This window comes from Callorhinchus milii, unplaced genomic scaffold (genome assembly GCF_018977255.1).
Source record: "Callorhinchus milii isolate IMCB2004 unplaced genomic scaffold, IMCB_Cmil_1.0 Scaffold5, whole genome shotgun sequence".
Classification (NCBI taxonomy): Eukaryota; Metazoa; Chordata; class Chondrichthyes; order Chimaeriformes; family Callorhinchidae; genus Callorhinchus; species Callorhinchus milii.
Genome location: NW_024704746.1, coordinates 2,227,235 through 2,240,791, shown reverse-complemented (window position 1 = coordinate 2,240,791; position 13,557 = coordinate 2,227,235). Strand labels below are relative to the sequence as shown.

At 43.6% G+C, this 13,557-nt stretch overlaps 1 protein-coding gene across 2 annotated transcripts in view; it reads left to right on the top strand.

Moving 5' to 3' along the window:
* fggy (FGGY carbohydrate kinase domain containing) overlaps window positions 1–13,557 on the top strand; it is a 104,454-nt gene that overhangs the window by 38,595 nt on the left and 52,302 nt on the right. For both annotated transcript variants that reach the window (XM_007903693.2, XM_007903692.2), the window contains exon 8: window positions 12,563–12,688. In XM_007903693.2, coding sequence (XP_007901884.2) covers window positions 12,563–12,688 — 126 coding nt within the window. The remainder of the gene's footprint in view (window positions 1–12,562; window positions 12,689–13,557) is intronic.

Sequence of the window (13,557 nt, the reverse complement as noted above, 5' to 3'; positions counted from 1 at the left end):
AGTTGTTGGAACACAATGTGTAAATTATTCTTCGCAGCAGAATGTGCCACTGGAATAATATAACTTGTAACCTGGTTCCAGGTTTTGTGTGATTGAGATGCTTATTAGTTGCTGTTGATCAGAACAGAATTAAGAAAATAGCTGCTGATACACTGAGGGGAAAGTTTCCAGCATTTCATGACAGTTTTGATGTGCTGGAATCTGTTATGAAACGTCCCCCTGTTTTTCCATCCATCCACTCACCACCCACCGCCTGCCATCTGCACATCAGTTTGCTCCTGTTCACTCAACCAGTCGAAAAATATTCACTGCCTTCTTATTCTCTTCATGTCAGAGTTTGAACACTACTTATAAATATAATGCTTGCATTTGATATAGTGCCTTATCCTTCGGGATGTCTCAAAGTGCTTTACAGAATATACAGCAAAGTGAATTGACTGTATATTTTGTGGGTGAAACCCGGCAGCCAATTGCGCACAGCAGCGTCCCACCAACAGTGGTGGATTGAGTGAACAAATTATTATTATTACATTTTTGGAAGGAATTATTAACCCCGGAAAAGAGATCCGACTAACAACCAGGTTCCTACTTGCTGTTAGAGTAGACAGGCGTGCGGAGTAAGGAAACTTGCCCAACGTTTCGCCCTGCTGGGAATCAAACTCAGGTTTCTTGCTTGTGAGCTGAGTGCTCTAACCACTGAGCTACAGGAATCCACAGGATATTGACTGAATTAGGTCGGTATCCTGGTTGTAGCCTCAGTCATAAGAGCATCGGAAAATCCTCAGGAATAACTATCATACTGAGGATGAGGAAGAATTTCACTATTAGTGGTTCCATATAATAACTGTCAGTAATGGGCTCCTGTTATCTCGTCGCATAGACTGATCAAGCCAAATAGGGCAAGAGAACTCTTTCTCAATGCTGAAGTACTTATCAAGAGGCACCTCAATTTAAGTTTTACGGTTTGCAAAAAAACAGAATCTTAGCAATTTGCTGCCTGGAAAATTGTTTTCAGAACGTAATTGTGACCGAGTGGTGGTTACTGGATATGCGGTTGCCTGGGAAACGGTTGTTGGTGTCCTAAATATTATTGTTCGCCTATTGGGAAATACTCTTAAATTGAGTGCAGTTCTCTGGCACCCACAGCTTGTACAGTCAAACAGCGGAGACTGCAAGGCTCGCCTATTGGGCAGCGACTGGTTATTGTTCATTTTGCTCACTCTCTCTGTAGCTGGGTTAGGGTAACTAACAGCAAGGCCGTCTTCAGTTGATCTCTAGTCTGTGGGCATTTGTTTAGTTAACCCAGATGTATATTTCTGAACACAAGCAACAACACCAACAACAAAAGTACATTTGTAAAGCGCTTTTCAAGTCAGGAGGATATCCAAAGGTGCTGAATAGTCAGAGATCAGGACCTGAGCTTGTGGTGGGGACAGGGTTGGGATGAGGCGTAGGAGTGCGGCTGAAGGCACGGTCAAAAAGGAGGGTCTTGAGTTGTGCCTTGAAGGAGGAAAGAGAGGGAGCGAAGGGAAGGGATTGTGAGATGGAGTTCCAAAGAGTGGGGTAGAGAGGCTGAAAGCCCGGCCTCCGATGGTAGGGCGGGTCAGGTGGGAAACCTGGAGCCTGCTGAGTGGAGCGAGCGGACAGGCTGATATGGGGCCAGCAGGTCAGAGATGTAGGAGGGTCAAGGCTGTAGAAAGCCTTGAAAGTGAGGACTAGGAATTTGGATTCTATCCTCTGAGGGATGGGGAGACAGTGGTGTCGGGAGAGGGTGGGAGTGATGGGTCACGGAGCGTGGTGCGCGAGAGTACACGTGCTGCAGAATTCTGGATGATCTGCAGCTTATGGAGGGAAGAGTTGGGGAGGCCGACAAGGAGGGAGTTTTCGTAGTTGAGCCTTGAGGTGATGAATGTGTGTGTATGAGGGTTTGGGTAGCCTGAGGGATGAGGCAGTGGCGGAGTTGGGAATGTTGCGGAGGTGGGGGAAGGCAGAGCAGGTCATGGCATTGATATGGTGGAGAAAAGACATTTGAGGGTTGAACAAGACGTACAGGCTCCTAACTGGCTTGGTGAGGTGGAGTGTGCAACCATGGATGCTGATGCTGCCAGTGCCTGAGCTATGGAGGTACTGGCACAAGCCAATCAGGAGGGTATCAGTCTTACTGACATTCAGCTGTAGAAAGTTCACTTTCATCGAGGCAGGACTTGATGTTTGACAGACAATCTGTCAGGACGTTAGTTGTCCTGGAATCGAGGGTGGAGGCAGAGAATTAGAGTTGGGTGTCATCCGACTACATATGGAAGTTGACCCCATGTCTGCGGATGATGTCACCAAGTGGGAGCATGTAGAAGTTGAAGAGGAGAGTGCAGAGGATCTGAGGAACAAAACACGAGACTGTGCGGGGGCTAGAAGCGAAACCGTTGGCAGAGACAAATTGGAGATAAGAGATAAGACCTGACCATTCAAGAACAGAACCTTGAAGGTTGAGGTGAGAGCAGAGGCGGTGGAGGAGGATGGAGTGGTCTTCGGTATCGAAGGCAGCAGAGAGGTTGAGGGGGATGAGGAGGTAGAGGGAGCCCTGGTCACAGATGGACAAAATTATTTGTCATCTTGACCGGAGTAGTTTCCGTGCTGTGAGCAGCATGAAAACCCGATTGGAGGGGCGCGTGTAGGGCTGGTAGGAGAGAAGTGAGCGAAGCTGGGAAGCTATGACTCTTTTAAGGACCTTCAAAAGAAAAGGAGGTTAGAGATGGGCCTGTAGTTAGAAAGCAGGGATAGGTCCAGGAAAGATTTCTCCGGATGGGGGTGATTGTAGCTGTTTTTAGGGGGGACGGTAATGGGCCCAATGAAAGGGAGAGATTGATAGTGTCGGAGAGTGGAGGGGTGAGGAGTTGGAGCTGGGAGGTAAGGAGAAGGGTGGGGATGGGGGTCAAGGGAGAATGTAGTGTGTTTCACGCTGGATATGGTGGTGATGAGAGGGGAAGGGGGAGACAGGTTTGAAAATGTGGAGGGAAGGATGGGTATTGATCGGAGGGAAATGGGGAGGGAATAGCGGTTGGGAGGGCGGAGGCAGCTGAACGGATCCCCTCAATTTTGGACTCGAAGAAATCTAGCATTTCCTCACAGTCAGAGCTTGAGGAGAGAATGGGCGAGGCATGGGAGGGTGGACGGAAGGTTGGTGGTGGAGACTAGGAGCCAGGGGTTGACTTTCGCCTCCAAGATTATCTTGGAGTAGAAGGATGATTTGGTGGAGACGAGGACATAGTGGTATGTTTTGATGTGGTCCAGCCAAATCTGTCGGTGGACCGTTAGGTCAGACTTGGGGCAGGTGCCTTCGGGGCCCACTTCAGCACTTTGTAATAATCTTTACATTTGATATAACATCTTTAATAATAATATTCCTTACATTTGATATACATTTTTTAGCGCCTTACATATCAGGAGGACATCTCAAAGTGCTTCACAGGATTTATTGAGAAGTGTAGTGACTGTATATTGGTAGGCAAATACTCTCGTCTCTGAATCAAGGTTATGGGTTCAAGCTGCGTATCAGGATTTTGAGCTCCTGGTGTAATCTGATTCTCCATTACATTCCTGGGGGGTGCACTGAATTTTCAGGGGTGTTGTCCCTCGGATGAGATGTTAAATCGAGATCCCACCTGTGCCTATTCCAATGACGTTGATCACAATGAACGATCACATTGTGATCCCTCAGGCAAAACTGGTCATTAATTTCACGTTTGTGGGACATTCCTGTGTGCCAATCGGCTGCCACGCTCACCTACAAATGCACAGTCACTACATTTTACAGTAAATATCCTTTGAAGGCGCTTTGGGACATTTTGACACAAGATAGATGCATGGGCCTAATGGGCATAATTTTGTCATGTGGTATAGAGTTTCTCTCTCCCTATTACTTCAAATTGTAATTTAGCTATCAATTGACGAAGTATCCTTCATCTGTGTTTTCTGGTTTGATTTCCCACCAGCATCAACCAGACATGTAATCACCCGATTCAGAAAGGGGTGTTACCATTGTAATTACGGTGCCAAAGTGTTTTTCCACTTGGATTACAAGCAGCATTGTCTACTGTTAATAAAGTCTGCCTGCACCTGCACCTGCCAGTAATCTCATGAGCGTTCAAAATGAAATGAGTGGAATGCTAATTACAGTCATTTAGTGGCAGGAGGTCCTGCAATCACTGTGGATTCACAAGATCTTCCCCAGATCTTCATACGATCTTGGCCCTTTGGCCCATCTCATCCTTCGAGACTCCCTACCCTACTATAATCCCATTATAACCTTAAGAGGATTTTTAAATGAATTCCTAGTGTCTTGGCCTCAATCACTCTTCCCAGGAGTAACTAACCAGCTAAAAGTGCATAGCTTGCCATTGATTTCGCTGTCTGCCAAGCATTCCCGCTGCTTGTCCAGCTAGGACCAGTAGACTCTGGGTAAAGTAATAGATTGCAAGTCTGCTGGAGAGCTTGGACTAGGGATGTCAAACTTGTGGGCCAGATCCAGTCTCTTTCTCTGTGTTCTCAGACCTGTCTGTGCCTGACCGGTGGAAAAAGACTGCCACTGAGGCTGGTGGGTAGACAAAAGAGTGTACGCAAGGTCGTGAGGTACTAAGGTGTGGGACACATCAATAACGGTCTTGTGCAAAGTTAAGCACGTGGATGATGTAGACCTGTATCTTCATAGTTCAGGCTATACACACAACTTGGCACATGTGCAGTTCAGTCTTGCAAGATAGGTGCTGAACTGTTCAGTATGTTTATACATTGTAGGGTTTGGTCCAGAAATAGACTCAGAAACAGAGAGAACGACAGAGCTGGAGAGAGAATGGCAGAGAGAGAGAGAGAGATGTCGAGGGAGAGAGGACAAGGAGGGAAGAACATAGAAGTGGGAGGATTTTAAAATTTTATGGAGACGTTCTTAAGGCTGAGATCATGAGAAAGTTGGGGTTTCAGCTAACGAGTGAAGGAACGATTCCATGCCCTACCTAAAGCTTTGGAAATGTCAAGGGTTGTGGTTGTGGATATTGTGACTGAGTCTCGTTTCATCACCACGTCCTGATAAAATCATTTGGAGTCTGAACTCTGTCTCAAGTGCCACCAATCCACAACACAAAGCTACTGAGAGTTCAGAATCAATCCTCCACAAATTGGTTTGCAGCTTTGCTCAGAGATGCATATTTAGCAAAGTTTTCACTGTGTGAAGTAGAGAACGCTGCCTTTAGCCTGAAGTGCTTGTACGTGCCGAGTATAATGTCCTGTGTTAAATATATGGTGATAGACTTTTATATTACTGTTATGGTATTATTTATAGCTATGCTGCGTGCAAATTGGCTGCCGTGTTTACCTACCAAATAAACACAAGTCATACCACTATGCAGTCACGCCAGTATATCCTGTGAAGTGCTTTGAGATGTCTCGACAATGTGATAAGGTGCTGAGTCAAAATGCAATTGTTATTGCTATGCTGCTATATTGTTATACAACTAGCGAACCATAAACTAATTGTATTAAAAGAACAATAAGATGATTGTAAGTGCTTGGTACTTATGACGCTTATTTTAATTCCTAAGTTATTCGATAGAATGATGGTGTTTGGCGCGTGTTAAGCCAGTCTAATAATATTGGTGCATCCCAAGTAATTTGAGTTTATTGAACCATTCTGGAGTTCAGGTGCAGATCAGCCATGACTTAATTTACTTTTATTGCTCCTGTGCTTATTTTTGCTAGGTAGGAGCAAGGGTGAGTAATTAGAGACGAGGTACAGATCAGCCATGATTTAATAGAATGACGGAACAGGCTTGAGGGGCTGAATGGCCTACTCCTGTTCCTATGTTTTATCTCCATGATTTTCAAGATATAAAGGGTGTGGTGAAAGAGTATATATAGGGTTAGTGTAGAATGTCAACAGTACTTCAGATAAATTGATCATTCACTTCTTGGCTGGTCATTGGATCATCCTGTGTGAAAATTGAGTGCCGACAAATACACAATCACTATACTTTGACCCCTATTCCCTGTGAAGAGTTTTGAGACATTTCAATGTTATAGGTACAAAATCAAATGTAAGTAAATTGTAGAATTGTTATAATGCCGCATGTCAGAAACTGTTGGCATGTGTTGCATATTTAACAGATGGACCGAATGGTCTCCTGTGTTGCAATATCTGATTGTAGGATTGTACGATCTGGTACCAATGAGTTGGAGGTTTTGATGTATGACACAGGAACCCTTAGCAAATCCTTACTATGTAAAGAGACGTTAAGGACATTATTGTATCATGGAAGGAAAAATGTTGCCCAAAGTAAAATGCTATTTCACCAAGACACGATTCGAAAGTCTTAATGCCAATGGACCCAAATTTCTTCTGGTCTCGTTCAGGAGACTGACCTTTCCAAGGTATGGAGAGCAAGTTTATTAAATAATTATAATTTTACAATGACTAACCTGATTATGAGTCATTTTACCGCAGAAATGTTCTGAGTTGAGAGCTGTGGTGGAGCACATTGATGTGTATCTCTCTGCGGCAACTTAAAAACCTCAACATTTCTTCAGTGAACTTATGGCTCACTGGCAATATTGCTTGTTTTCTAAACTTAACCTATATTTTGCAGATACAGTTGTTAGATGCAACTAATGCCTTCCAGATCTGATGCAATGCAAAAACCTGCAACCTGTTGGCATGTGTTGCATATTTACCAGAATCAGATTGCACAGAGCAAGCAAGCAAGGGTGTGAGTTTGAAGCTTGTACCACTGTTTATGTTGAAGCTTTTCAATTGTGCACCTCAATTCTACCTCCCTGATCAATATGATCATATCCTTGTTTTCAATATAAGGCTTATACATTGGAAAAGAGCAATTTTGGGGGGTTAACTAAGTTATTGAAAACACTTGACTGGCAAGATACCTACTGCTTGTCTAGCTGAGTAGGGTGATGATAATAATAACAATAATAATAATCCTTGCATTTGGTATAGCGCCTTTCATGTCAGGAAGACATCTCAAACCACTTCACAGGTTTTACTGTGAAGTGTAGTGACTGTGTATTTGTGGGTAAAGGTGGCAGCCAATTTGCTGAACAGGCAGATGGGACCTCACCCAATAATAATAATCCTTGCATTTGACATAGTCCCTTATGACATCATTGAGATGTCTCAAAGCGCTTCATAGAATATTCTTTAATGTGAATTGACTATATTTTGTGGGCAATTGCCCACAGCAGTGTCCTACAAACAGTCGTAGATTGAAGTGACCAATTTATATTTTTTTGAAGGAATTATTACCCCTGCAAAAGCGATTCGTCAATCGATTAACAACCGGGTTCCTACTTACTGTTAGGTAAACAGAGGTGTGTGGAGTTAGGAAACTTGCCCAACATTTCGCCCTGCCAGGAATCGAACCCGGGTCTCTCGCTTGCGAGGCGAGTGCTCTAACCACTGAGCTACAGGACTGCATCTCCATGCAACACCTCCCCAAAATGCATTGCGTGTCATCTTAGACTATGTGAGTTTAAGTCTCGATATAAGGATGATTATTATTATTCTTGAAGCTTAATTAATAATAATAATAATCCTTGCATTTGATACAGCGCTTTATCATGTCTTCGGGATATCTCAAAGCGCTTCACAGGATATACTGCAATGTGTAGTCACCCTTTATTTTGTGGGCGAAAGTCAGGTGAGACTTTTATGGAAGAAACTTTGGTCCCATCTGCCCGGCTCAGATTGAATCCCAGTCTCAAAGGACAAAGGACAGTGAAGGATCCAGTGAACCACTGTCTTCAATACTGCATGTTTAACATATTAGAGTACAGAGGAGTATGAAATGGACACAAAACAGAGATGAATTGACAACATTGTGCAGCCAGACAACTCTGTGGTTAAAAATATTGCTTTTAATTATAATTTGAGTAAAAACTAGTTTACATTGTAAAACCGCATAATATATGTTAATACTTTTGGCAGATATAAAATCTGCCACACTGCAAATGTTACTCAGCAGGATGCATTTGAATAGGCTTTTCAAAGAGGCTATTCCTGGCTCTTCCAGGAACTGAATCTGCAAGCGATTAGTCACCAAGAGGATGGTTGGTTTTTAAGAGGAACAAAAACCATGCACAACAATAAAGAATTTTGTTTTGTAACCTGCATTCATATCCACACACAGGGCAACAGACTGGGGAGGAAGTTTGTGTGTCTATTGTGGGTCTACAACAACAACAACATTACATTTGTAAAGCGCCTTTCATGTTGGGAGGATGTCCCAAAACCCAGGTCTGATCAGTTTGGATCAACACGTGGGATCTGTGATTAATACAGCGCAAGATGGTGTCTCGGAGTGCTGCACAGTGGCGGGTTTGAATGCTAAGTGAGGGAGAAAGGGAGTGGGGAGGTGTCTATAGGCGCGGACAAAGAGGTAAAGATCAGTATTCTTCTGTGAAATTGTGCTCCATTAGCAAAGTCCCCAGAGTGTCGGTATTAGTAAGATGCAGGCTATGGATAGTGCATCAATATTTTCTGATGTAGAAATGTCATTGCAGGAGTGCAATGGATGCGCGAATATGCGCTGTCATTAACCTTTGTGGTTTATTGTGGCATATAACATTGACTTATTTTCTAAAAGAGCACACACATCTGTATAGTTCAGAGTATGAAGGGATTTCCCCTTGAAGCCCTGTAGGACTGGAATTCTCTTCACCAGGAAATATCAGATCATAAAACTCCTGTGATACAATCACTGGATCTGAAGGAAAATGGTTTCATCATTGCCATATAATGAGGATCAACCAGAGGTCCAAAATTCCACCGAGTCTTACTCTCTAAGATAATAATATTAATAATAATCTTTACATTTGATATAGCGCCTTATCACGTCTTCGAGACAGCTCAAAGAGCTTCACAGGATATACTGTAAAGTGAATCGACTGTATATTTTATCTCAATATTTTATCCGCAAGAGCATTTTATCTCAAAATTTAAGATTGCACAGAATTGTGGAAAAAAGTTGAATCTTAATTTGGAAATGGATTTCCCACAGTTCTTAAAAAGAACCAACTTGCTAATTTAGACTGAACTTTCCGTGTGATCTTATAATTCTTAGATAAAACGAGTGTGCAGGCTAAGACTAGATGGAGTTACAGACCTCTGGTTACTGAATTCAGGTCAGATTTTGGGAGGGCACAGTGAGGAATTTGAAGTGGCACGTAGTTATTCGAATGCTTTGGAAGAAAACTGGTAAGTTCCTTCAAGGCACAGCTCAAGAACCTATACTTCCTGCCCTCCACCCCCCTTGATCCCAACCCCCAGCTCGGGTCCAAATCTTTGACTTCTAGCGCTTTGGGACATCCTCCCGATGTGAAAGGCGCTGTGTAAATGTAATTTGTTGTTGCTTGTCTGGTAACCTTTTGCTACTCTTCTCCACTGTGGTTGCTAAGACAATCATGCAAGCCATTTCCTGTTGCTAAGTTGATAGTAAAAATTTCTTACGCCCAATACACCTGTGGTCACAGTTAGCAGGATGCCAGCGTACCCCATTTGTAGCAATGGTTACAGGAGTCCTCTGGCATGGAGTGCAACGTGTAAATTTGTTTCAAAATAAAGTGTGGAACAAGCAACGCTGGAAAGGATGACATTCCGTTTCCCATTTGTGAGTTGGATGCAGTTTTCTATAAAACTTCAAATAAATTAATATTTACTTAAGTTTGCAAGAGGCGTTTGGTTGAAAAACACTCTTTAGACCATTTCATCTAATCACTGTATCAATCTGACTCAGTTGGTAGCACTCTTACCTATGGGTGAGGAGGTTGTGGGTTCAAGCCCTATTGACAGGGGCTTTGAACTAACAGTCTAGGCTGTGAGACTCTAGTGCATTTCTGGGGGGGAACACTGCATTGTCAGAGGCACCGTCCTTCGGATGAGACGTTAAACTGAGGTCTTGTGTCTGTTCACGTGGATGTTAAATGCTCTATTTGAAAAGAGAAGGGAGTTTCTCCCTGTGTCCTGGCCAACAATCCTCCAGATAAAAAATGTTCATTCATTCAGAGCTGTTTATAGGATATAGCTATGCGCAAAATGATCGTTTGCAAAATACAGTCATTACACTTTACAGTATATCTTGTGAGGTGCCTTGAAACGTGAAAAACCTGTATCGTATAACATATGGAGAGTGGCCCCTTTGGGCGACGTTAGGGGAGGGTACCTGTTTACCTAAATAAAATGAGACAACACCTTCAGAAGGCAATAGAGATTGAAGGGGAAAACCAAATAGGAATAAATTTTAAAATGAAAAAAGCATGCAATTCGATCAACATTAAGCATTGAAAATCATTTTGATGTAATTGTGAAATATTAATGAACTAAGTGTCGCGTGCGTAAAAAAAATTCAGAAGCTTGAGTGGTTCCATTTGCCTCTGGGAACTGTTTACGTCCAGACCAGACAGATGGGTTGTACGTCTCCTTTAGACAGCTGCTGAGGTCCCAAATGACAGTGTTTGCACAGTGTCAGGGCGGTTCAGTGAATGTGAATCAATGGGACACCCTGCCTTCTGATTCAGTGCAGTTGGCACCTATTTAGCTGACTCCCGCAGAGAGAGAGTAGACAGTATGGGAAATGGAACAGTCAGAATTGGCCAGTGGGAATGCTTGCTAAATAAGACTGAAGATTAAGGTCAAATTAAGATTTCAGGTTTTGTATAGATTGCCAAGGATATGAAAAAAAAGCTTTCTCAATTCCAGTTCTTTTGTTTTCCATCAATGCTCTACCCTCCTCTCCATCTACTGGGCACAGTACATCACCCAAGTGGTTCTTACGATCCCCCAAATAAAATTGGTCGTTCACTTCATGGCCGTTTGTGGGACATTGGTGTGAGAAAGAGAGAAAGGAGAGATTGTTCAATGTGTAACCTGCTACATATCTGATCCCACTGGTTTACCCCACTTTGACGACCCATGCATTAGGTTTCTCTTGCCTTTTCTCATGAGGGGCAATGAAAAGAAAAAAGGTGTTCATGTGTGTTGTCAGGAGGAATACTGAAGGGAATTGCTAAGAATTATTAGAAGGATTGAGGGGAGTAAAACCACATCAAACTGACAGCCCTCTGTAAATGACACCGATGTACAATTTCACTTGATTGCTAAATGAAAATATTATTCTTCCATCTCCCAGGGCCAGGGATACTCAGTATTTTTCCAGTGCGTTCCTGGTGTCAAAAGAACCATCATCACTAACTGGATTTAGCGGGCTAGCCCTCAAAGGGAAACTCTGTAACCAAGGGATATATAGACCGAGGAATGTGAAATCAAACTGTATTGTTTGATATCTTGCAATTATATCAGTTTTGAAACTTTTAAGTGAGTTTGTTATTTTAGTTGGTTTGAAGAGACATTGTCATCAAGCCAGATATTCCCGACTGCTTAGCTTCCTTTCTGGCTTTGAGAATAAATGATATATAATAATAATCATATATATAATTATCGACATAGTACTGACTGTGCATTTGTCACCAGTCTGGGGGATTGTTGGCCAGCACACCCGGAGAAACTCCTTTCTCTTTTCGAGTATTACCATGGGATCTTCAGCTCCTACCTGAACAGGTAGACGGGACCTTGGTTTAACAATGGAAGCAGGGCACCTCCGACAATGAAGCACCTTTCTGACTCAGAGGCGAGAGTGCTACTGCCTGAGCCAGGCTGATATGAGTTATACAGTTCATAAGGGTTTCAGATGAAGAAGGCTCTCCAACCACATTTGATTTCATCTTTCCAGAATACCAATCGTTCTGCCTTCCCAATATAGCATCAGCCTTATTTGAGTAGGGGACCCAAGTTTTATTTTTAACTTATTTTTTGCCCAGTTAGCAAATCTCAACCAGATCTAGTGGTAGTAGGGCGCTACTGTTAACCTCATTGTTCCTGGGCGAGGAAGACAATAATTCAGCCAGGGTAACAGCTCCGAAAAGGGTTCAGTGAGCCCTGCTGGAGAGCGCACTTGTAAGTTCATTAGATGAGGACAGTTTTGGATATACTGCGGAAATGCAAACTGCTAAAGTTCCCCATCTCGGTTCATATATTCTTAGGTGAAACACTCAGCAAATACAATTGAACCACACCAGACTCATTGTTTTCAAGGGGAGGTAAAATGGTTCAAAACAAAGAAGGGATGCTGAAAATGAAGAATTATCTAATCTAGAGTTAAAGATTGCTTTGATCTATCCCCCTTCTCTGATCTCTATCCAGCTGCATCTTGCTTTCTTCAGGTGATACATCTACAGAGCATACAAACTCTTTGTGACGGGTTAAAATACCAGGAGGGGACCAGTCAGTGCCTGCAGGCCATGAAGTTTCTGTTGCAAAACACCAGGATTTCAGAGGTTAAGAGTGCATTTGCTAAGAATTAAGCAGGTGTCAGTTTCCATTATTCATCTTTGAGGTATTTAAGTCTGCAGGTTTGGGTGACTGGTCTAAAGGAACCTGTCTCAGATCTACATGAATGCGAGGTTTGTTCTGTCAGCTAACACGTTCTCTCTCTCTCTGTGTCTGTTGTAGGGAACCATGTGCTGTCTCCTGGCACCCGCGTGGACAGCTTGGCAACAGAAGCTGCTCATGAGCTGGGCCTTCCTGAGGGGATTGCTGTGGCTGTCTCTCTGATTGACGCCCACGCAGGAAGTTTAGGTAAAAAACACTGGAAAAACACAGTGGGAGTGGGACCGCAAACGACTCAATTGATATTTGACAATGTGTTACAGTTACACGTAGCGATTTTTAATGTGGGCCACTTATTGACGAATGGAATCTCCCGTTAATCTTTTGCCTAATTTTTCAACACCGTTGATCACTCTATCCTCCTCCACCGCCTCTCCTCTCACCTCAACCTTCACGACTCTGTCCTTGACTGGTTCAGATCATATCTCTCACACCGCCTCCACTTCATCTCCACAAATGGATTCTTCTTTAGCCCCCACACTGTCTCAAGTGGTGTTCCTCAGGGCTCTGTCCATGGTCCCCTCCTCTTCAATATCTATATGCACCCTCTTGGTGACATCACCCGCAGACATGGAGTCAAGTTCTGCATGTATGTGGGTGACACCCAACTGTACCTCTCTGCCTCCACCCTTGACACTAGGACCACTGCTGTCCTGACAGAATGTCTGTTAGACATCAAGTCCTGGATGAGAGCTAACTTTCTACTGTTGACCGTCAACAAGACCGAGGTCCTCCTAATTTAATTGGCTCCCATCACTGCCTGCACACCTCAGGCGCGGACAGCATTGGCTTTTCATCACACAGAGGATACAGTTCAAGATCCTGGTCCTCACCTTCAAAACCCACCTTGGTTTTGCTCCTCCCTCCCTCCCTCTGCGACTTCCTAACCCCCTACCACCCTGCTCGCTCCCTCCGCTCAGTGGTCTCCGGCCTGCTTCACATCCCTTGCCTCGCCTGCCCCACCAGCCCTTCAGCTACTCTGTCCCCACGCTCTGTAACTCCATCCCATAGTCCCTCTGCTTTGGCCCCTCTCTGTTTCATAGAACACACTGTAAAGT